Source organism: Dromiciops gliroides, chromosome 3 (assembly GCF_019393635.1).
Source record: "Dromiciops gliroides isolate mDroGli1 chromosome 3, mDroGli1.pri, whole genome shotgun sequence".
Lineage (NCBI taxonomy): Eukaryota > Metazoa > Chordata > Mammalia > Microbiotheria > Microbiotheriidae > Dromiciops > Dromiciops gliroides.
In genome coordinates this window covers 484,879,154-484,904,250 of record NC_057863.1, presented here as the reverse complement: position 1 = coordinate 484,904,250, position 25,097 = coordinate 484,879,154, and the positions used below count along the sequence as shown (strand labels likewise).

The 25,097-nt window shown below is 38.4% G+C and overlaps 1 protein-coding gene across 1 annotated transcript in view; it reads right to left on the bottom strand.

The window, feature by feature from the left end:
- Positions 1-17,196, bottom strand: part of LOC122747808 (mitochondrial intermediate peptidase) — a 181,888-nt gene extending 164,692 nt beyond the window's left edge. Inside the window, 4 exon segments of the mRNA XM_043993633.1 lie at positions 4,705-4,791; positions 9,981-10,069; positions 13,349-13,522; positions 16,851-17,196. Of these exon segments, the coding sequence (XP_043849568.1) occupies positions 4,705-4,791; positions 9,981-10,069; positions 13,349-13,522; positions 16,851-17,042 (542 nt within the window). The 5' untranslated portion in view covers positions 17,043-17,196.
- Positions 17,197-25,097: the final 7,901 nt, after the last annotated feature.

Sequence of the window (25,097 nt, the reverse complement as noted above, 5' to 3'; positions counted from 1 at the left end):
GCAAGTAAATATGGTAAATCTCAATATGGTTAAGTAGTCATGTCGCTAGTCACATCACTCCTGCTCAAAAATTGTACTGACTAATGAGAAAAGTTCAGACTCCTTTGCCTGGCATTCAAGGCCCTCAATTAACTGGCAGCAACCCACACATCATCTTTGTAGCTACTAGCTCCTGTCACGTACTCTGCATTCCAGCCAATCTGAGTCAAAAGTACTCTACACTTTCTCATCTGCATCCTGTGACTGAAGTAGCATCTTCCTCTGTCTCTCTGTGGGTTTAAAGGCTCATCCATCCTTTAAAACCCAACGCCACTTCCTCCATTAAAGTTTTCCTGGTCCTCCTTGCCCTTTAAGCCCTTTTCCCTTCCTGTCTCCACTTGAACTTTGCATAGTATTTTGTTCTGTACCTTTCTTACGTACTAAGCACATACTATAATAATCTAGGTATGTGTCCTAGAGAGGCAATGGGATGCAGCAGATAAAGAGAGTCAGTCTCAGAAGAAGAAACACCTGTTGCAAGTTCTATCTCTGACTCACACAAGTCTTGACACTGGGCAGATCACTCAACTAACCCCTCAATGTTCTAGGCAATTCTCTAAGAGAGGAGTTGCAGAGATAGTAATCATGGTAGAGGAGTCTCCTATACCAGAGAAATCACATGTCTAGTCCTCTGCATGTGTGTGTGTGTGTGTGTGTGTGTGTGTGTGTGTGAGAGAGAGAGAGAGAGAGAGAGAGAGAGAGAGAGAGAGAGATCTATAACTAGACTATAAGTTCTATAACGGTAACAAGGATGAAGTCTTATCTAAAGATCACATCTCTGCCAGGGCCTAGGCTCAATGGCTCTGCACACAGAAGCTACTAAATGGATACTGAATTATTCATTAATTTAAAATTAATTAAAACAATTTAAATTATGATTTTACACTTAAAGTTTATTTATGTACCCACAAAGCCCAAATTATTCCTGACAACCAAAGAGCTTGCTTATATATTTATTTCAACTCCATCCAAAATTCACTAATTAAAACATAACACTAATTAAAAACATAACAATGGTTTGTCTTTGGGCAGCTTTTCTAGTTTCCAGACACAAGATTTCCTGTCTTTCTTCCAAATAGTAGCAGCTACATGGAATATTAAATTCTTTGAAGCTATGTTAGAAGCCCAGCTCCTTAACTAACAAAAGCTGTTTTGCTTTTATTCTTTGTGATTGAAAAGTTTCTCAGGAAGATGTCTCTTTCTCTTGGCACATTTTAAAATATCAGGGGAATTTATACTTACTGAACAACTGATGTACTCTTGGCTTTCCACAACTATTCAAAATGAAAACAAAAATATACTTCCTATTGATCACAACAAAAGTTTCCTAGCTTGTGAAATTTAAAGGTACTCAAAGTCCATCTAAAATAACTAAATCTAACAGCACAAATGTGCTGTTTTGAGCAAAACCAATAATTCTTAATATACAAGAGTGAATTAATCAACTATCAATCATGTTATCAGAATTGTACAACATTATTGGAGGACCTCTACTTAATCAACTTTTACCTAAAGTAAAAACTTTTAATCATTTTATTCAATTACCAAATTGCCTCCTATGTCTCCCATATATTGCTGACCCTTCAAAGAGTCAAACTTTAATTGTTTTTATGAGACAAATTTTAAAAAATAATAATTTAACAAAGAAATCTATGGAAAATGCATGTATTTCTTAATCCATGTGATTTATTTGATTTTAGTTTAAGAATCATATGATAGGGGCAGCTAGGTGGTGCAGTGGACAAAGCACTGGCCCTGGATTGAGGAAGACCTAAGTTCAAATTTGACCTGAGTTCAAATTTGACCTCAAACACCTGACATTTACTAGCTATGTAACCCTGGGCAAGTGACTTAACCCTGATTGCCCCACCAAAAAAAAGAATCATATGATAAAGATTAAAGCTGGTTACAGTTCAACTAGTGGCTATAAAGACTTAGAATGACATCATTAAAATGGCTGGTGTCATTTTAAGTAGACTGTTATTTTGGTATATCATATGTATTTCATGGTAAATAATAATAATAATATTACCCAGTGAAGGCAAACTATGTATAATACTGTTTTGTCAACAGAAATTTACTTAGTGCTGGTAACAATATCTGATCAACAAAGTAGTGAAATTTTAGTTATATAATTTATTGTGTCTGACTCTGTAACCCTATTTGGGGTTTTCTTGGCAGATACTGGAGTGGTTTGCCATTTGCTTCTCTAGTTCATTTGAAAGATGATGAAAATGAGGCAAATAGGGTTAGGTTACTTGCCCAGGGTCACATTGCTATTAATATCTAGCGCTGGATTTCAACTCAAGTCTTCCTGATTCCTGGCCTGATGCTCCATCCACTGGGCCACCTAGCTGTCCTGAGTTATATAATACTCAAGTTATAACTGAACAATAAACTACTTTCCTCATGTCACTAGTTTCATCAGAATCCTAAGAGGAAAGCAAAAGGGAGTTATTTATGCACTTACCCAACAGATATTTATTAAGTACCTAATACATAAAAGGTTCTCAGCTGAATGTTTTGGGGGATAAAATAACTCAAAATATGGCCTCAAAGAGCTTACAATCTACAAACTTGATCTACAATCAAATAGAATTATTGTACAATCAAACAAACATCTGTAGATCTGTGGCTATAAAATGATTTACCTAATTATGTTATTAATAACATAATTCTTTTGAATATATTATTTTGAAAATCTATACCCTGTTACTGACAAATCCAACCCTGTTTATTAGTGATAACCATAGGTTCACCCAAATTACTCAAAGTGGAATTATAGTTATTCTGTATGAGAGCCAAGAGCTACAGGAAGAGAAAGCCCTCTCTACTTCCAAATGTCACAGCTAGTACAGCTATCTAATTAAACAATAGCGACTCTGTCCTAGCCTTCTTATGGAAATAGACGGATTTCACTAATTAACTGTGTCCTTTCAACTCTTATCTTTATTCAACTCAGCCTCCAAAAGAAGTAAAATGGCATGAAGTGGAGAAAGGTAAAATAAGGAAGGTAGATGGAGGGAGTGAGAAAGGAAGGAGGTAAATACTCACAAACTTAGAGGATATGACATAACCTCCTACTTCACTAAGGAGATGCATATTAACTTCATTCACAGTGAATCACAGGGCTAGAGAAGACCTCAAAAATCACCTCATCCAACTCCATCACATAGGTGAAGTGTAGCAAGGTAAAATTACTTACTGCAAAACACATAGATGCAGTTGAGCAAGGACTATAATCCAGGCATCTTGGCTTCCATTTCACTGCTTTATACCATGTCACACAAAAATAATTCACACTTATATAGAATTTTAAAGTTTAAAAAGCAGTTTTCTAACAACATATGAGATGGGTAGTACAAGTATTCTCATCCACCTTTACAAAAAAGGAAACTGAGGCTTACCGTGGTTAAATGACTTGCCTGTGGTCACATACCTAGTAAATTTTGGAGCCAGAATTTCAATCTGTATGTCCTGACTCCAGTTCCAGCATTCTACTGTCCTTCTCCATGCCTGAAAATTCACAATCACCACCCAGTCTCTCCTTCCATCCATATCTCAAAGGAAAAGTGTCCTAATATTTCCTAAAGCTAATCTCTTCCCTGTACCCCTGATGCCATACACTACCTAACCTTCCTCTGCATTCTGGCCCAAACAATCCTCCCTTTTCTTTTGCATCACTCCTCTCTCCCTTTCCACTGTCTTGAAGCACATTCAAGTCTCCTCAGTCATTCAAACTTCTTCTTCACCCACCAGCTTTCCTAGTCATCTTTCCACATAAGGCAGAAGAGCATTATGGATAGAGTGGGGAACATGGAAGCAGGAAGACCTGCTTTGAAATCCCACCTGAGTCTTATGAGCTTTTCCCAAATAAGCAAATGATATGGTCAAAGGTGACTGTGAACAAGATGCCTAATCCTTCTGAGCCTCTGTTTTTTCAGGTGAAGAATGGTATGTAGATTTAATTATATCTTTAGTACATACTTCATAGATTATTGTAAGACTTACATGAGACAGTGTATATAAAGCACTTGGCAAACATTAAAGTGCTATATAATCAGTTATCTTTCTCTTCTTCACCACCACCACACTTCTTGAAAATGCAATCTCTGTCCAATATCTCAACTTCCTCACTACTCACTCATCTAGCCCTTAACCCTGGCAATCTGACTTCCATTACTACCACTAAACTGAAGTTCATTTCCCAAAGGTAGTTAACTTTACACTGTTTTGTACAAAATTAACTTTGATTTACTAAACTTTTTCTAAAAGATTATCCAAAAATTACATGTCTGTTACAATCCAGAAGAGTAAGTGTCAGGAATTAAAGACAATACCCTAGAAGGCTTGTACTCTTCTTGTATCTCCCCAAACATCAAGCACAGTAAGTGCTTTCTATGCATTAACATAATTTAGAAATTAAGCCGTCCAACTTCAAAATACTAAGTTGATCACAGTAAACCAAATAATCTGCCATCAATCATTGGAGTCTGAGCCTCCCCTCAATCCTTCAAAATAATCTAATTGCTTACAAATGTAATAAGTTTGTATTATGAGGGTATATTTTTAAAACAAACTAATACTAGCTTTACAAATATCGCCTGCTTCCCCCAAAGATTCACAAACAAACAAAATGTCAACCATAAGCTAATGAACAAGTACCTGGTTTCAGGATCAAGAGAAGCCACAAGTTTTTCATCTGATAATAATTTTTGCAAACTTTGATATAATTCCACATTCGTGTTTAACCTAGAAAAATTATAGATGAAAAGCAAATAAATTAATATAATTTAAAATCTTAATTTATTATCATTCAAAGAATAAAGTTAAATTCTATAGTGCACATGAGTAAAACTCAAGAATTTTCTCATTTAGACAATAAATGTTATAAGTATGGATAGACATTCCACAGCAATTACTAAGTCAAAGTTCAAAGTTAATAACAGTGTAAGAATAAACAACCTTTCAAACTGAGGCATAAAGGTTTCAACTACTATTCTTCTTTGTGAGGTAGAGAATAATTGTGTCTGTTTAACATCTTTATCAGTACCTTGGATTAATGCTTAAATAATTTGTTCATCATATTTGCAGATGTCATGAACCTGAAGGAGAGGGTGAAGACACCAGACAACAATGGGAATCTAAAAAAGATTTTGGCAGACTAAAATAGGTCAAATCAAATAAGAGAAAAGAAAAGGAAATAGGGACTAATATAAATTTCTACACTGGGGTTAAAAAAAATCAACTTCAGAAGTACAGGATAGAGGGGAAAGTATGGCTAGACAACAGCTCAGATCTTGGAGTTTCAGTAGTTAACAGAAATCAACAGTGAGAGACAGCAGGCAAAAAAATTAATTGTATTCTTGGGTATTTTGAGAGCCATAGCATCTAGAATTTAAAAAGTAAGTGTTCTATTGTACTTTGTTTTGGTCCAACTACATCTGAGTATCATATTCAGTTCTGGATATGACATTTTAGGAAAAACACTGACAATTCTGAGCATCTCCAGGAAAAAGTAAATAATGTTTGAGTTGGTGAATGATTTGGTTAGTGGTTTTGGCAAACATCTGGTAAAGTGAAGGAACTAGAAGTTATGTCATTGAGCAGAAGTCCCCAAAGGCCTGCAAGCTAAGCATGGTTTTTAGATTTTTTAAATACAATAAAACTTTATTTAAAAATGTAAAAACCATTCTGTCATGGGAGTACAAGAACAGGTGATAGGTGGCAATAGGACATGTCACCATGAAGCTTGCCAACCCCTGCTATAAAGAACTGACTGAAGGAATGGAGTATGTTTAGCCTGAAGGAGAGAGGATTCAAGGGGGGGGGGGGGTTAACTATCATTTTCAGGTTTTTGAAGGATTGCCACATAAAATAATTAGATTTGTTCTGCTTGATTGAAGAGAACAGAACTAAATGATAAGATTCTTTGCAGGTCCCAATTGGTAGGGAGGATAATTTATTTCCTTTCACAAATCTGTGAAGCCTTCCATGTTACCAGATTATTTCTCTAATGCCTAAGAATTAAAGTAATAAGAGCCATGCTCAGGAGCAATTGCCAGGAAGCCCGGAGAGAGACACAGTTCATTCTACTGGCTACTACTCTGGTAATATGAAGTGTTATGGAAAGAAACTATTAATAATAGCTTACATTTATGTGTGTGCTTTACAGCAAACAAAATGCCATCTTAAAAACTACCTTATAAAGAGCATACATTACACTTTACCAATAAGGAAAGAGCCTTAGAGTTAAGGAGTCAGAAACCTGGATTTGAGTCACAGCTCCAACAGTTAACCAGCTCAGAGTGGTTTGCACAAGGTCACAAGCTAGTTAACTATTAGAGCTATGACACAAATCCAGGTTTCTGAACCTGTAACTCCAAGGCTCTTTCCACAATATAGTGCTGCCTAAGGATTCCCCTCAGTATTACTGTTAAGAACATTAGCAATTAAGATGCCTTCACCAGAGGTTTTACTGCATGTGGAGGGAAAAAAAAGTTACAGATCACAGATTTAGAGACAAAAGGGACAAAGATGCAGGTAGCAGAGGCCATCCAGTCCAACCTCCTTATTTTACAGATGAGAAAAAATTAGACCCAGAAAGTTGGGCAAATTAAATGACTTGCCCAATGTCACCCGGGGAGTAAGTAAAAGCAAACCTTTGATTTTTACCTTAAGAGAAATTTAAATGAACAAATTGTGATGATGTTTTAGGTGAAATTTAGCTAAGATCTCAACTCAAAAAACAATATATCCATACCTAGATTCATAGTTATCATTAAATCTAATTGAGGTTTAGGGTTTTTTTTTTTTCACTTGATGGAAAAGATAATTGTTTTATGGCTTGCAGCACACATATATCATTGATTTTAAAAATCCCTAGGAAGGCAGTATGTTATACTACCCACCCCTCAGGGGAAACTAAGGGAAAGGCTAAGTCACAGTGCCAGATAAAAACCAAAATTTAGGCCCACCAAATGAAAAATGTTAAGCATTTAATTACTCACAGTTATAGTAATCATAAAGAATAATTGATTCACAAGTACTCAAAAGGAAAAATGGACCCTAAACTCCACTATCTTATTTTTCCCCACTATCTTATTTATGGATACCTATACCCCTCTTATCCCAACTATTTTCTTTACCCTCTCTGTCACATCTGAAGTATTAAGACTTTAAAGCTGCTAGGAAATGGTTGTGTCTAAATAGATATCTGGCACCGCACCTAAAACAGAGGCATTTACTATAGTTAGAGTACCAATATAAACTAAAAATGTCCCAAGCAGCCCCTAAAATTTTACCATAACCTCAAACTGTAATAGTTGTGAGTGTTTTAGCGATAGCTGTGGTGTGGTATAAAGTGAATCTGGAGGCAGAAGACACAAATTTGAATCCCAATTCTGTCACTTACTAGCTGAGTAGCCTTACGTAAATCATTTCCCCTGAACCTCAGCTTTCTCATCTGTAAAATAGGAATGATCCCTTTCCTCACTACCTCAAAGGGGTTATTACATACCAACTTCCAGGTCATCTTCAGCTACTTGAACAGACCCATGATTTCATCAGTTTATTATATCCAGTGATACACTATCCCCCTCTTTAGTCTTTCATGGCTTCCTGAGTTGATATGGCCAAAAATTAAGGAGACCACTGAGACGAATGAAAAGACAGAGAGACAGAGTTTCTGGATAATTAATAATCAATTTATTAGCCTAGCTAATAATCAATAAAGTGGTGGTCAGTGGTTTCTCTCAGTAATCCAAGACTCCTAATGGAGACGGTGAATGCCTTAAATATTTTTTTTGAAAGGGAATGCCCCTGACAAGAAAAATCAACCCTGATTAATGAACAATAAGGAGGCAGGATAAGTCTTCAGTTCCTCCTGCTGAGAACATGGCTTGATCATGAGACTCAGACCCTACCAGCAATCTGGACTAAGGAATCCCATCTCTACCCAAACTACTCTGGTTGGTTTTCTCCTTCATGAGTTGGGTTACCCAAACTCCAATGGAGAGACACAAGGATATGGGCTTAACTCTTTGGAGCATTCACCTAGATTACACTCTGTTCACATTCTAAACAGAAGTAAGGTCTCCAATTAGGTGGAGTCCAGCCCAAGATTGAGAAGCATGTACCCAGAGGATTAGGTCAATCTTATCAGCCTTGTCCTTTGAGACTGACTGATTTACAGGGGCTGGTCACTGAATAAGTAAATAAAAAAGCCTGGATCCTAATTAATAATGGGTTATTGATATCAGTATAAGAGAAAATAATCATTTCTTTCACCAGTAGCCAACCCTTTGGGAATGAACCTCTCCTTACTAGATAGCCTGATCCTTTGACAACAGGCTGATTCTTGGTCTGCACTCAACTCTTTCTAGTTTAGCAGGGCCTTCCTGGGCTGGTACTCTGTCCACACAGCCTTCAGGAACCCAGACTCACCTTCAAGTCACAATGTAGCCTCAGAGTATGACTTTAAGTAGAAGGTAATTTTCAGCTACTAATATGTCAAGTACTGCACTTCCCTCTTTCATTTATATTAAATAAATGCAGATGTCTTTATAATATGCAAGTTCTAAAATTTTGTCAGACATGGTTTCTGATAGCAGGTGCACACAGGACAGGAATGGTGAATGTTTCATTCAACAGAACATAAGCTTCTTGAGGGCAGGGATTGTTTTAGACTTTGTATTCTCAGCTCCTAGCATAGGGCCTTGCACATAGGTGCTTAATAAATATTTGTGGAATTCACATTTATTAGCTAAATCACAGGGTTACTGTGAAAATGGCACTGTGTAAACCTTAAAGCACCAAATGAAGAGTTCCTTGTAACTGACATGATGCTGGGTACTTAAGGGCTTTCACTAGTAACAGTATCCTTTTCTTTCTTTCTTTTTCTTTCTTTCTTTCTTACTTTTTTTTGGAGGCAATCAGGGTTAAGTGATTGCCCAGGGTCACACAGCTAGAAAGTGTCTGAGGCTGGATTTGAAATCAGGTCCTCCTAACTCCTGGGCCAGTACTCTATCCACTGTGCTACCTAAGTGCCCCTACAGTATCCTTTTCTATAAGTTACTTGGGGGCTGACATAATGATTTAAAAAACATTTATGGGGCAGCTAGATGTTGCAGTAGATAAAGCACCTTCCCTGGATTCAGAAAGACCTGAGTTCAAATCTGGCCTCAAACACTTGACACTTACTAGCTGTGTGACCCTGGGCAAGTCACTTAATTCTCATTGCCCTGTCCCCCCCAAAAAAGTATTTAAACTAGTTTTAAAGTAACTTTAAAGAAAATCTACTTCTTGGCAGTTGTGGTTTGCTATTAGTCTCAACAGGGACCCATAATATCCAATAATACCCTTCATTCTCAGTCAGCCCTACCAGGGAAATTTTCTTAGTCCCCAAAGCAACTCTAAAACTCCTCCTGGGGGGCAGCTAGGTGGCACAGTGGATAGAGCACCGGTCCTGGAGTCAGGAGGACCTGAGTTTAAATCTGGCCTCAGACACCTAACACTTACTAGCTGTGTGACCCTGGGCAAGTCACTTAACCCCAATTGCCTCACCAAAAAAAAACCAAAAAACCCTCCTCCTGACATACAGACTTTAGGGACACTAAACATGACATTGCACAAGTCAAAGCTGTACAGAAATTATAGGCCACAGTAATTGCTTGCAGGCTCTGGAAATTTAGATTTATGTTTGTCATGTTTTATTGGCACATACTATATAATAAAAGCAACAACCTGGCAACCCGAATTCATAATTTTGACAAAATAAACAACATAAACAAAATGTTAACATATACAGCTTTAAACAGGGAGGGCAATGCTCTTTCATTGGCAAAATAAACATTGAAGTATATTAAAAGAAGAAATCTTCCCTAACATGATTTCTTGTTATTGTACAGCTCAGTATCATAACAAACATGAACAAAACATACTTTTCTACCATGGTACCAATGTTTCTGCAGGCTTCTTCTGCTGCCTCTCTGTATTCAGGGTCAGGATGAGCAATTTTCACAAAATCAGCCTAATATAAGGGAAAGAGAAACCAAGAGAGGATATGATGGAAAATAACTTTCGAGGATTTAAAAACAGATAAAAATCTATATTTTAAAACGTGTCATCCAGCAGTTTACACCTTCTATTTGGCTTAACCAATCTATTTCTATCAGTGAAAGTATGTTTTTTTTTTCCTAAATTGATTTAGCAAAGGCTAGTAGTGAGCACTCTGTGCTCCAAATTAAAAATTTTCAGAGCTTATTTTCAGTGTGGCAGAAAAATCTTATTCCTCTAAAGAAAAAAAAATTTCAAATCATGTTTTTAAAAAATTTGGACATTTATCTAAAAGAAAAATTATTTCAAAATTTCCCCCGGCCCCCCCCCCCCCAATGTGTTCATTTTCCTCCACTAATTTACACCTATTAATTTGTTACCACAAAATAACCTTGCAAAGCATTAGTATTTCTGGTAACATTAGATCTAGAAAACTTCACTTGGCAGTATGGTTATGCACCTTCTCCTCTCAGCTCAGCACTTTCCACACAGGACTTTTAGTGACATAGCTTAATCTCCATTTCCAAACTGGGATTTCTATCACATTCTAATACTAGGAAGGGTTACAATGATAATAATCAGAATTTGATCAAATTATTTTTAACTCCTTCAAAAAGCTTAAAACAAAACTGAGTGAAAAAAATTGAAACCACTAGACTGAAAGCAATTTTACTTTTAATAGAAACATGCTACAAAGCTCAGTAACTACAAAATGTTTTGTTATGCTTTTCTTTGTGAAGGCAATAACAATGTAACATGCAATGAATGCACAAAATACAATCAACACAAGATAAAATTCCACATTTTAATGAACGCACGTAAATAAGTAAATTCAAATCACTGACACATTCTTCTAATAATAATAAACCTAGCTTAGTATTAAAATGCATAAAATGTTAATTAAGCAGAAATTTACAGAGTAATTTTTTAATCACCAAGTACAATATGCTAGAGGCAATGGAAACTCAATTAATAAAAAAAGAAAACTCTTAAAACTAGAAGAAATGTTATAAACTATCTAATCCAATTCTTTCAGTTTACAAGATAAGGTAACTGAGGCCCAGAAAGGTTAAGAACCTTACATTCAATTCATAACTAGTATTAAAGAAAAACTTCATCCATTTAGAATGGTGAGAGAAACAAGGTAAGTTAATAACCTGAACCCCCCAAACCACTGTTTTATTATTTATTATTTCTGAGAAATAGAACAATTTTCCATTCTACATTACAAATTTAATATAGAAGCAGGCACTTCATAGGGTCATGAAAAGTCAGATACAACTGAACTGGACAACAACCTAATTCAATAAAACTACTCTTTTACAACTAGGATAACTTTGCTGGCTGCTTCATATGAAAATACTTAACAATTTTTATTCAATAACAATCATATATACAATATCTGGGTGATCAAAATTTGTCCTGAGTTTTTCTATACTTTAAAACTGACATTTAGACAAGGTAAGAGATTGAAAAGTAACATTTAATTCTACAGACAAGAATAAGGAAAAAAGGAACCAAAATGAGCTTCAATGCAATAAAATGAAAGCAAACATCTGGGAAAAGTTAGGAAAATAAGTTTGGAAAGGAACTAGGGGTCATTAATAGGCAGCAAAGCTAGGCTTGCAATTTCTCCACCAAAGGCCAATGCTGTCAACTTTTTGTTATCTCTAGGGAATTTTTAAGTAATCAACATTTGCTTTCAAGTTTTTGTTGACATAAGCAAGTTAGGTGAAAGAAGCATTTCATTGCTACAGCATTCATTTAATAATATTCATTTCATATATAGTTGGTTAAAAATACTCTCCCTGCCCCCAAGGAGCTTACAATCTATTTTACATTAAACCCAGCAGGAGACCTTTTAAAAAATTTGTATAAAATTTCCCCACCTCCAGGAGGCTTGGAGCAAGTGTATTTTGGTCAGAGGTAATATTAACTTTAATATGACAGGAGGGGCAGCTAGGTGGCGCAGTGGATAGAGCACGGGCCCTGGATTTGGGAGGACCTGAGTTCAGATCAAGCCTCAGACATTTAACACTTACTAGCTGTGTGACCCTGGGCAAGTCACTTAACCCCAATTGCCTCACCAAAAAAAAAAAAAAAAATATATATATATATATATATATATATATATATATATATATGACAGGAGGAAGGAAGCAAGAAGGGCTAACAAGCACATAGGATGATGGGGATGCTAAACAACTTTTGAACCTCTCCTAAGCTAGGTCCTCGAAGCATTTGCAAAAGACTATGCTATGAAATGGAGGGAAATACTTACATTAGATACACTTACAACATTCAAATGACTGAAAAAAGAACAAATTTGTCCAAGAACAAATAGAGGCAATTTTGAATGATACATCGTTTTGGACTTGTATGCCACTGCTTCCCTCCATAAGTATAAATAATTAAGAGTTTTTTTAGTACTGACAGGTAAATTTTAAGTCAGAATAATACTATTAAAAACAAAGAAGGTTTGTGTCTCTACATCCAAAAAAAAAGACAAGATAACCATTTCAAAAATATCAAGTTGATTTTAAAACCTCATTCTAAACAAGTGTTGAAAACTATCTCTACATGTAGCTGGAAAATAATAAAATACTTTTATAATTAAAAAAAAAACAACCCAAAACCTCATTCTAACACAATACAAATGTCTACTTGTATTTCTATGTATTATAAAGATGTTACTAAAGAGTTGTGTGCAAGTCAACTTTTTTTTGGCAGGACAAAGAGGGTTAAATGACTTACCCAAGATCACACAGCTAGTGTCACGTGTCTGAGGCCAGATTTGAACTCAGGTCCTCCTGAATCCAGGGCCAGTGCTTTATCCACTGTACCACATAGCTTCCCCCACAAGTCAACTTTTTAAATAAATGGAATCTTATTTTAAAGGTAACAAAGAAATTTTCTATATAAAGGAACCACGTGATGGATACTTTTATATAATGTATAATCTTTCTGCCATGAGTTTCGTAAATTTGCAATGCTGAACATCAAATTCCCTTAAAACAGTAAATACCTGGGTTCTTTTTTTCACTGTTAACATATTTTCAGCTGCACAACAAATGTCAAACATTCTTATAAGGATACACTCTGAGAATTTGCTCGGTTTTTTTTCTCAAATGCAATTTTCCAGATAGGCCCTTATGTCCTATAATATATTAACACTGACTATTGGCAAGGGAAATTAAACTAAAATATTTTTTATTATTAAAGACAAAAGATCAAGCCTTAAAATAGATCTTACCAAATCTGCTACTTTGCACAAGGCATCTGACAGCTGATCAAAGATACACACAGTTTGTGGTCCAGGTGGTGTAGTACATGCACTCTCTACTAGGGACTCAGTTTGTCTTAGGGCTTTTTCTTGTGCAACATGAAATCCTTCAGGAGAATTTAGCTCTGGGACGCCAAACAGACCCTAAAATTCAAAGAATAATTTGAATTTATGGCCAAAATATAAAAGTAAATTTTGTCAGTATTCAGTTTCCAAAAGCAATCCTACTTCCAGTTGCTTCATCCCATTACTTTAAATCACTATCATCTCTACGTACCCCAGATCAAAACACCTCACTCTATGTTAGAGAACAACACCCTTGTCCGGCTCATTCTACACAAATTAGAGCAATCTGTATTTTTTGTAATTTAAAAATTAGGTTTTTAATAATTAAACTGGATCTTTTAAATCTCCCTCTGCCTCATTAGCAACTCTATGCTAACCTTCAAATTAGGAGTTTTCACAGATATCCCAAGACTCAGCTCCCTGAATCTCATCTTAGATGTCATGTATTCTAATCCATATCTGAATAGAAAACCTCTGTATGAGATTCCCAAAGAGTATTCATCCATGAAGTGATGGAGAACCCACTAATATCCAAAGCAGCCCATTATACTTTCAAAGAGCTCCACCTATCCATAACGTTTTCCTTATATTATACTACTAAGCCTAAATCTGACTCAGAAGCATCCATTCATTGCTTTTAATTCTGCCCTCCTAAGGCCAAACAGATTAAGTCCATTCCTTTTCCCAGCCTCTCTTCCTCTTCTGAAAAATAACAATGACATAGTATATTCATATAACCTTTTCTACTATAAAAGTTCCTCAGTATGAAGAAGCTCAGAGGACTTTACAGAGGTCTGCATCAATAGGGAAAGTCCCTATATTCAGGAAATCTAGCTCCATCCATCAGTCCTGACAGAGCTCCTGTGTCTAGAACCAAATCCTCATAGCTCTATAAATTTGCCAGGTTTAAGATAGTAATCAGAGGTTATTGGTGATAAAGTAGATTTGATGGGGAATCTAGAGATAAATGCAAGGAGCAAAAGAAAATTTGGGGCAACATTTCAGAAAAGCTCAAGTTTACAATTTAGCAAGAATGTTTTTTAAACAACCAAGTCTCAATGATTTACATCAACTCTACCCTAATTTCACCTTACAGTCACAAGCTCCCAGGAAACTCATCACTAAAAACTGAGCCACAAAGGATCACTTAAGATACCTACTTCCAAACTCAAAGGATATAATTTTATCCTTTTCAAGGGCCCTTCCTCCACCAAAGCATATCACAACCTTCTTTACCTTGGCAGACATAATTTATAAAAATACCAGTGGTCAAAACAATTCATGAACTGGAACCCACACTACTGATGATGGACCTCTTAGCACTGAGTTGGGTTGATTCTTCAACTTATGGTCTGTCACTAGGCCTATATTCAAACCCTTCCTAGTTAGGTAAGATCTGTCAGTATTTGGGGCTCCACTGGCTGGCCTTCAAGAATCCATCAAAGCAAGTTCCGTACAATAATGTCAATATGAGACAGTAGGATAAAACTTCAGTTGAGGATGGCTTGAGATTATCTATTAGTAATGAAAAAGAAATCAGAGAAAAACATAGGCATTCCCCATGGTTCTGTCCTAGCCCTCTTCACTATGTTCTCTACTTCAGAGAAAATACTTAAAACCCTTTAAAATCTGACTCCAGATGTTATTCCCTTTTCATATGAACTAAGTACCACACAAACTGGACTTCCTACTTGCTGTTCCCTATAGGTGGTAATTCATCTCTCAGCTTTTGCATTTGCGGTTCCCATGTCTGAAATGCTCTCCCTTTACCTCTACCCCTCCAACTCGAAGTGCCACCACCTTCAAGAGTCCTTTCCTGATTCCCCCTATTTCCTAATGTCTCTCCCCCAACTCCAAAATTACTTTATATTCATTTTGCACACACCTTATATTTAACGTTCTGTGAACATGTTGCATCCCCAATAGAATGTATGCTTTGTGAGGACAGGGACCTTCTACATCTGTATACCCAGAGCATATAAAGGATGCTTAGTAAATGTTTGTTGTTTGATTGAAGATTATAGCTCTTACTGCTTCAACCATGACCCATAAACATTTTAGTACCGCAAATTTATTCTCCTTTCCCAGCCCTATCCCCTTGTCCTTCATACAACTTTCTCCCTGAAGTCTCTGTTCAGAATTAATGCCTTCTAGACAGTCTCAACCTATATGCTTCTCTGGCATGTCAAACCAAAGTTAGACTAAATGATCTCTAGGGCTCTTTCCAACTCGAAATCATATGATTAAAGTTAATGTCCTTGACCTTTTTTTACCTTTTAGGAAACGTCTAATTGTGCAATCTGACCAAAGAGCTAGTGCTGATATATATATATATATATATATACACATACACACACACACACATATTTTCCATTTTTATATATCTCTTTCTTTCTTTCTTTCCTTGGTTTACTCCTAGAAGGAATCCTGCCACCCTATGGTAGATGGCTATACCTTATCTAAAACCACCATGAAATTCACAGATAGGACAATATGATATAGCTTCATTTCTTGGGAACCTTGCAGTGAGGATTCATGCTTCAGGTAGGGCCTGGCCCAGATGACCTGGGGAAGTACTTTTCAATACTAAGACTCTGTGAATTCCCTCTCTAAAATTCATTACTTATTAGCTAGGATTTACATAGTGCTGTTAGGTTTGCAAAGGGCTGTGCATGTTATATCATTTGATACCTTCCCCCTCCTCCCCAATCCCAAACAGTTCCTAATAGAATAGAAAAGTCCACTGAGCTTAGGGTCAGACGTGGACTGGTATCTATCCTGGCTTGACTAGGCCACTTACCAGTTATGTGACCCCAAAAATGTCACCCCTCTGAATGTTTCCTTATCTATGAAAATGGGAATAACACATCCTGCCGGCCTCACAGAGCATATTATGAAGATCATGCTTTATAACTATATAAGTTACTGTTCTTCCCTTCACTCCAGTGGATCAATGCAATCCTATTCATGGAGTCAGGTGCTAGGTCCCCCTCTCTCCCTCTCCAAACCTTCCAAGCAAGGACCTCAGAGTGCTCCCAATTTCGCATTAGGGTCGAGATCCGAGTTAACAAGGAGGCCTCACGAAAAGGATAGAGAAGCTTGGAAAGATGCAGAAGCTCAAACCAAGAATGCAGGGGGCTCCCGTGAGAGATGACCTGACTACAGAATGTGAATAGCTCTCAGTCAGAGAGTTCCGGGCAGGCTGGCCCGACAAGCAGATTTAGAGCTAGAAGGGGCTTTAAAGGTCACTGAGTCCCCATTTTGCAGATATGAAAACTGAGGGCCAGACAGGAGAGGTGACTTGTCCAAGGTCACACAGCCAGTCAGTGGAATTGCCAGTACGCGAATCCAGGTCCTGACGCCCCACAGAATGCTTTTCCCAAGCCGCCCCTGGGGGGCCGCTCACCCGGCGCTCGCCGAAAAGCTCCTTCCGCGCGGGCTGTGCTTTGACATTGAAGGCGGCTCCGACCGGAGACCAGCTGGTGCTGACCCGGCGAGCCCCGCGGAGGCCGCCGCAGCCTCGGTTCTCTCGCAGCAGCCGTAGGGCCGCCGGCGTGCCGCCGGAGCTCAGGCACCACAGCCTCCCAACCTTCAGCATGCTGGGCCCGGCGGTGGGCTCCCTCGCACGCCTGTACCCCGGGAGCTGCTTGATATGCCTCCGGCCCTAGGACCCTGCTCCGTTGGCCAGGTCCCTGTCTCCAAGACAGCAGCCCCACGCGTTTCGGGACGCACGCTGCCGCCGTCACCGCCCTCTTCCGGCTTTGGAGCGAGTCGCAGGGAGTGACGTCAGTACGTAAGCGAAGAGAAACACCGCCCCGCCCTTTCCCCACGCTTGCGTTTGAGCGCCCCCGTGTGGCGGGAGTTAGGAACTGACAGGAAAACTCGTCAGTTCACTGTGCAGGTGTATTTGCGGGTGAGATAGCTTTTTCAAGTGTGGGGTCGCTCGCGACTACACAGGGGGTCCCGTAACCAAATGTGGGGATCGCAAGAAATTTGGCAACAGTAAAAGGTCATGTATACTTTTTTCATATACCTATATACCCAGGGTCGCTAACAATTTCTCGGCGAAAAGGGGTCGCGAGTGGAAAAAGTTGCAGTGGCCCTGGGATAGATCACTAGCTCAGCCGCAAGGGCATTTTCAAGACTCCGGATTCAGTCAGAGTAGACGATTTGCAAACTGAAAATACGGGACTTAGGGGGAAAAAAATGCTTTTTATACCGCCTGCAAACGTGACCAAATTTTCTGCATCCTTAAAACCCCATCAGAAGGCCTTTCCTAGGCAGCTAGGTGGTGCAGTGGATAGAGGGCCAAGCCCGGAATCAGGAAGACTCAGCTCCCTGAGTTCAGGTCTAACCTCAGACATTGCCCAACTGTGTGACCCTGGGCAAGTCACTTCACCTTGTTTGCCTCCGTGTTTTCTTGTTATTCAGTCGTTTCAGTCGTGTCGACTCTTCATGGCCCCACTTGGGGTTTTCTTGGCAAAGATATTGGAAGTGAGTGGTTTGCCATTTCCTTCTCCAACTCATTTTACAGATGAAGAAACTGAGGTAAACAGGGTTAAGTGACCTGCGCAGGGTCACACAGCAGTAAACTGTCTGAACTGGAGAAGGAAATACGGCAACCCACTCAAGTATTTTTGCCAAGAAAACCCCAAATGAGGTCACAAAGAGTCAGACACAAACATTCAATCCCCATCTCTTCTCTTTATCAGCCAAACTCCACAAAAAAGTTGTCTACACTAGTTTCCTCCATTTCCTCAACTGCTTTTTAACCTGGGTTCCAACCTCATCACTGCTTTCCCGGTAGATCAATGATTACTGTGAAAGACTTAGCTACTCTGGTCAATACAATGATCCAAGACAATTTCAAAGGACTCATGATGAAAAATGCTATCTACCTCCAGATAGAGAATTGATAAAATCAGTGGAGATATTGTTTTCACTTTCTTGATTTTTCAAGTGTTTTCAGTTAATATGGAAATATGTTTTTCACAATTTCATATGTAGAGGGCAGCTAGGTGGCCAAGTAGATAAAGCACTGGCCCGGATTCAGAGGACCTGAGTTCAAATTCGGCCTCACATACTTGATACTTACTAGCTGTGTGATCCTGGGCAAGTCACTTAACCCCTGTTGCCCCCCCAAAAAAAAAAAACAACAACTTCATATGTATAATGATATCATTTGGGAGGGGCTAGAGGAAGAGAATTTGAAACTTTAAAAAAGAATGTTAGAAAAAAATTAATTGGTTAAAAAAGAAAAGAAAAAGGCCACCAATGATCTCTTAATTGCTAAATTGGCTAGTCTTTTCTCAGTTCTCATCCTTCTCAATTTATCTGCTGCACTGAACACTATTGACTATTCTGCTTCTGGGAACTTTGTCCTTTCTGGATTTTCATGCCACTATTCTCTCCAACTTTACCTTCCATCTTTCTGACTGCTCCTCAGTTTCTTTTACATCACTCACATCCATTTAATACTGTGGTGTTCCCCAAAGTTCTGTCTTGGGCTTTTTTTTCTTCTCCCTCTATACTCTTTCAACTGATTATCATATAAACTCTCATGGATTCAACTATCATCTCTATTCAAATTATTCCTAGATGTATATATCCATTACTCATTTCTCCTGCAATACCAATTGCCAGTTGGTCAATTTGAACTGCATGTCCCATAGGCATCTCAAACTCAACATGTGTAAAAGAGAACTCATTTTCTCCCTCCCTTCCCTCACCCTCATTCCTTTCCTCTTTGAAATTCCCTATTACTCTTGGGAGAATCAGTTAATCAACAAGCATTTATTAAGGGCCTACTATAAGCAGAGCACTATGCAAAGCACTGAGAAAACAAAGAAAAACCCCAAATAATAAAGAGATCACGTTCTAATGGGAAAGACAACATGCAAACAACTATGTACAATGCAATAAATATACATATACACATGTATAGGGCAGCTAGGTGGCACAGTGGATAAAGTATAGGCCCTGGATTCAGGAATACCTGAGTTCAAATCCAGCCTCAGACACTTGACACTTACTAGCTGTGTGACCCTGGGCAAGTCACTTAATCCTCATTGCCCCCCCCCCCCAAAAAAAAAGAAAGAAAAGAAAAGAAAAAGGGATCAGGAAAGGCTTCTTGTAGAAGGTACTGTTTTAGCTGGGACTTGAAGGAAGCCGGGGAAGCGAGGAGACAGAAATGGGGGGGGGGGGGGGCGGAGAGTGGCGGAGAATATTCCAGGCATGGCAGACAGAGGGCAAGTGATAAAAGGCTTTAAAAGCCAAATAGAGGATTTTATATTTGATCCCAGAGTTCATAGGGAGCCACTGGAATTTATTGAATAGGGGAGGTAACATACTGAGACTTGTCCTCTAGGAAGATCGGTTTGATAAATGAATGAAGGATGGACTTGAGGTTGGAGAGACTCGAGGCTGGGGACAAACCAGAAGGCTATTTTAACAGTCCAAGGGTCAGGTGCTTGAGAGGGTGGTAACAGAGTCAAGAGGAAAGAAGGAGGTGTATGCAAAAGGTGTTATGAAAGTAAAATTGACAGGCCTTCATAACAGATTGGATATGTAAAGTGAGAAAGCATGCGAAATTAAGGATGACACCTAGGTTGCAAGCCTAGAGACTGGGGGAAGTGGTGGTACCCTCAACAGTAATAAGGAAATTTGGAAGGTGGAAGGGTTTTGGAGAAAAGATAATAGTTCAGTTTTGGATTTGTTGAGTTTAAAATATATACAGAACATTCAGTTCAAGATATCTAAAAGATAGTTGAAGATTTGAGACAGGAGGTCAGCAAAGAGATTAAGAATCAGGAGAATAGATATGATAATTGGATCTATAGGAGCTGATAGGATCATTAAGTAAAATAACAAAGGAAGAAGAAAAGAAGGGGGAGCGGGGAGGAGAAGGCAAAACATGGGAAGTTGGAGGAGGAATAAAAAGGTGGGAGGGTAAACCACTAGGGAGATATAAACAGATTGCTTCGCTGCAATGAGGGCCTCTTTGAGATTACATGACATATTTTGTTTGGAGTTGGTCAGCATGGTTTTGTGATTTCTCTCCAGATCCAATCAGAAGCTCATGTGAGCTGCATCTTTCCAGTCCAGAGGTATTCTACCTCCAAGTTTTGCTTGACTCATCACTCTCACTGACCCATCACTCACTCCTATTTCTGATCCACTGCCGAATTGTGTGATTTCTTTCTCTACACATCTTTTAGATATGTCCCCTTCTCTTCCCTCACAACCATTTGCCTATTTCAGGCCTTCATTGCCTCTCCCTGAACTACTACAATAGCCTTCTAACTGGCATCCCTGTTTCTCACCTCTCCCTTTTCCAATATATCCTCTGCTTCCAAAGTGATTTTCCTAAGGTAGCCACTTTAGTAGTCTGATAAATCAACTCCAATGGCTCCCTGTAATCTCCAGGATTAAGATAAAGCCCTTTGTTTGGCATTTAACCTGAAGGTATGGGGGGAAATACACACATGTACTTCTAAATTTAATCTACTACATTAACATGTTCTTCATTACTTTCTGAAGTCTAGACAAGCAACAAAAAAATAAACCAAGCCCTCATTTGTGGTGCCCACAAATAGGCAAATAGGCAAACTGAAAATTTAGCTATCTGCTCTCACAAACTGGTCAGTCAGCATCAGCACCCCATGGTCTTTACAACTCTTCACAATCTGACTCCTTCCTACCTTTCCAGTCTTCTTACATTCTGTTCCCCACCATGTACTCTCTGATCCAGTCATTTTAGCCTATGGGGTTTTCTTCACACAGGAGACGCCAATTCCTGTCTCCATACCTTTATATTGGCTGTTTCTGTTGGTTGGAATGCTCTCCTTCCCAACCTCCAACTCTTAGAATCCTTGGCTTCTCCTAAGGCACCTCAAGCACCAGCTTCTTCCAAAGGACCTCCGTATTCCCCCCCAAACCCTAGCACCATCCCCTCTGAAGTTATCTTCCCTCTACTCTGTATTTATCTTTTTATCTATTAACTCTGTATTTATCTGTATGATCTGATTTTCATTTGTTGTTTCTCCCACTGGAATGTAAGTTCTTTAAAGGCCTGAAATGGTTTTGTTTGTGCTTTCTATCCCTGGGACTTAGCATAGTACCTGGAAGAGAGTAATTGGCTTAATTAATTCTTGTTTTGTTTTGTTTTTGTTTTTTCCGAGGCAATGGGGGTTAAGTGACTTGCCCAAGGTCACACAGCTAGTAAGTGTCAAGTGTCTGAGGCCGGATTTGAACTCAGGCACTCCTGAATCCAGGGCCAGTGCTCCACTGCGCCACCTAGCTGCCCGCTTTAATTAATTCTTGTTCATTGTTTTGGGGAATAAGGGGACCATTTCTCTGGAAAATGACTATGATTTAAAAACAAAAGGGATCGACTTTCAGGGGTGGAGCCAAGATAGCAGAGAGAAGCTAGGAACTTTCCTGAGCTTTTCCATATTTCCCTCAAAAACAACATTAAATCAAGCCTCTAAACAGATTCTGGAACTACAGAACCTACAAAAAGAGAGACAAAATCCTGCTACGTGAGATAATTTAGAAAACTTCAGAAAAGGTCTGTCTCACCTGGGTGAAAGGGGAGGACAGCTCGGCACCACTCGTCTCAGCTGGCAGCTCACCTCAGCATAGATCAGCTCAGTGGGCAGCTCAACACTGTTGCAATTCGACACAGCCGAGAGTGGGACAGCTGAGAGCAGTAAGAAGCTTGCAACCATAAACCCTATGCCCTAGGAATAGACTTCAACTTGACAAGTGTAAAAATAGCCTATAACATGAGCAAGAAACAAAAAAGGACCCTTACCACTGACAACTTCTATGATGAAAGGGAAGACCAAAACTTAGATGCAGATGAGTTGGTCAAAATGCCCACAAGTGAAAACTCAAGAGGGAAGATGATCTTGTCTCAAGACCAAAAAGCCTTCTTTGACGAGCTCAAAAAGGCTTTTAAAAATCAAATAAGAGGGGCAGCTAGATGGCACAGTGAATAAAAGCACCGACCCTGGATTCAGGAGTACCTGAGTTCAAATCCGACCTCAGACACTTAACACTTACTAGCTGTGTGACCCTGGGCAAGTCACTTAACCCCAATTGCCTCACCAAAAAAAAAAAAAAAAAAAGAGAGAGGTAGAAGAAAAAAATGGAAAAAGAAATAAGAGAAATGAGAGTTACACTGCAAAAAGAAGCACAAAAAATGACTGAGGAAAACAATTCCTTAAAAAATACAATTGGCCAAATGAGAGAAAAAATTGGCCAAACAGAAAAAGAAGTGCAAAAGCTTACTGTGGAAAATAAAACCTTAAAAATTAAATTGAGCAGATGGAAGCTGATAACTCCATGAGATAACAAGAATCTGATGAGCAGAATCAAAAGACTGAAAAAATAGAAGAAAATGTGAAATACCTCATTGGAAAAACAACTGACCTGAAAAATAGGTCCAGGAGAGATAATCTGAGAATTATTGGACTACCTGAAAGCCATGATCAAGAAAAGAGTCTAGACACCATATTCCAGGAAATTATCAAGGAGAACTGCCCTGAAATTGTAGAATCAGAAGATAAAATCATCACTGAAAGAATCCACCTAACACCTCCTGAAAGAGACCCCAAAAGGAACACTTCAAGTAATATTGTAGTCAAACCATTTAAATACCAGGGAGCCACAGTCAAGATTGCACAGAACCTGGCAGCTTCAACATTAAAGGATCACAGGGCTTTGAATATGATATACAGGAAGGCAAAGGAGCTTGGATTACAACCCATGATCAACTACCCAGCAAAACTGAGCATTCACTTTCAGAGGAAAAGATGGACATTCAATGAACTAAGGGACTTCCAAGGCTTCCTGAGAAAAAGACCAGAACTGAACAGAAAATTTGATCTCCAAATACAAGACTCTAGAGAAGTATAAAGAGGTAAACAAGGGGGAGAAAATGATGTTAAACTGCTGGAGTCCATATGAGGGAGGATAATACTTTTAACTCTTGAGATCTACATCTCTGTAAAGGTAGTGTTATTAAATCAACTTTGACGTGATGATACAAAGAAACTTAAGGGACAGAATAAAAGAAGACTAGGGGGAGGAGAGAAAGGGGGAGGTGGAATGGAGTTAATTATATCATATGAAGAGGCACAAAAAGAACCCATGACAACAGGGGGAAAGAAGGGAGGGGTGGGCATTGTTGCAACCTTACTCTCATCAGATTTGGTTCAGGGAGAGAATAAAATACACTCCCATTTGTATAAAAACAGCTTACTCTTTAAGGAAACAAAAGGGTAAGGGGGAAAAGAGCAGTATTGATAGAAGGGAAGGCACAAGTGGGGGGGGAAGGGGCAAGAAAAAGAAGGGCAGCTGATAAAAGGGAGGGCAGATTGAGGGAGGCAGTGGTCAGAAGCAAAACACTGGTCAAGTAGAATAGGGGGAAAGAAGGGAAAAAAGAGTACAAAGGGGAAAAGAAGATGGAGGGAAATACACAGTTAATAATTTTGACTGTGAATGTGAATGGGATGAAGTCTCCCATAAAATGGAAGTGAATTGCAGAGTGGATTAAAAACCAGAATCCTACAATATGCTGTTTATAAGAAACATATTTGAAGCAGAGATACACACACAGAGTAAAGGTAAAAGGCTAGAGCAGAGTATATTATGCTTCAGCTAAAGTAAAAAAAAAGCAGTGGTAGCAATTCTTATCTCAAGGCAAAGGCAAAAATAGATCTAATTAAAAGAGATAAGGAAGGAAACTACATCCTGGTAAAAGGTACTATAGATAATGAAGTAATATCAATATTAAACATGTATGCGCCAAGTGGCATAGTATCCAAATTCTTAGAGAAGTTAAATGACTTACAAGAGGAAATAGACAGTAATACTGTACTAGTGGGGGATCTGAATCTTCTCCTCTCAGAATTAGATAAATCTAGCCAAAAAATAAATAAGAAAGAAGTGAAAGAGGTGAATAGAATACTAGAAAAGTTAGACATGATAGATGTCTGGAGAAAATTGAATGGGGATAGAAAGGAATATACCTTTTTCTTAGAAGTACATGGCACATTTTCAAAAACTGACCATGTATTAGGGCACAAAAACATCATAGTCAAATGTAGAAAGGCAGAAATAGTAAATGCATCCTTCTCAGATCATGATACAATAAAAATTACATGTGATAAAGAGCCATGGAAAGGTAGACTGAAAATCAATTGGAAACTAAATAATTTCAGTCTAAAGAATGAGTGGGTCAAACAACAAGTCATAGAAACAATCAAGAACTTTATCCAAGAGACTGACAATAATGAGACAACATACCAAGATCTATGAGATGCAGCCAAAGCAGTGCTTAGGGGAAATTTTATAGCCCTAACTGCTTACATGAATAAAAAAGGGAAAGAGGAGATTAATGAATTGGGCATGCAACTTAAAAAGCTAGAAAAAGAAAAAATATGAAATCCCCAATTAAATACTAAATTAGAAATCCTGAAAATTAAAGGAGAAATTAATAAAATTGAAAGCAAGAAAACTATAGAATTAATCAATAAAACTAACAGCTGGTTTTATGAAAAAACCAATAAAATAGATAAACCACTGGTTAATTTGATTAAAAAAAGAAGAAAACCAAATTACCAGTATCAAAAATGAAAGGGGTGAT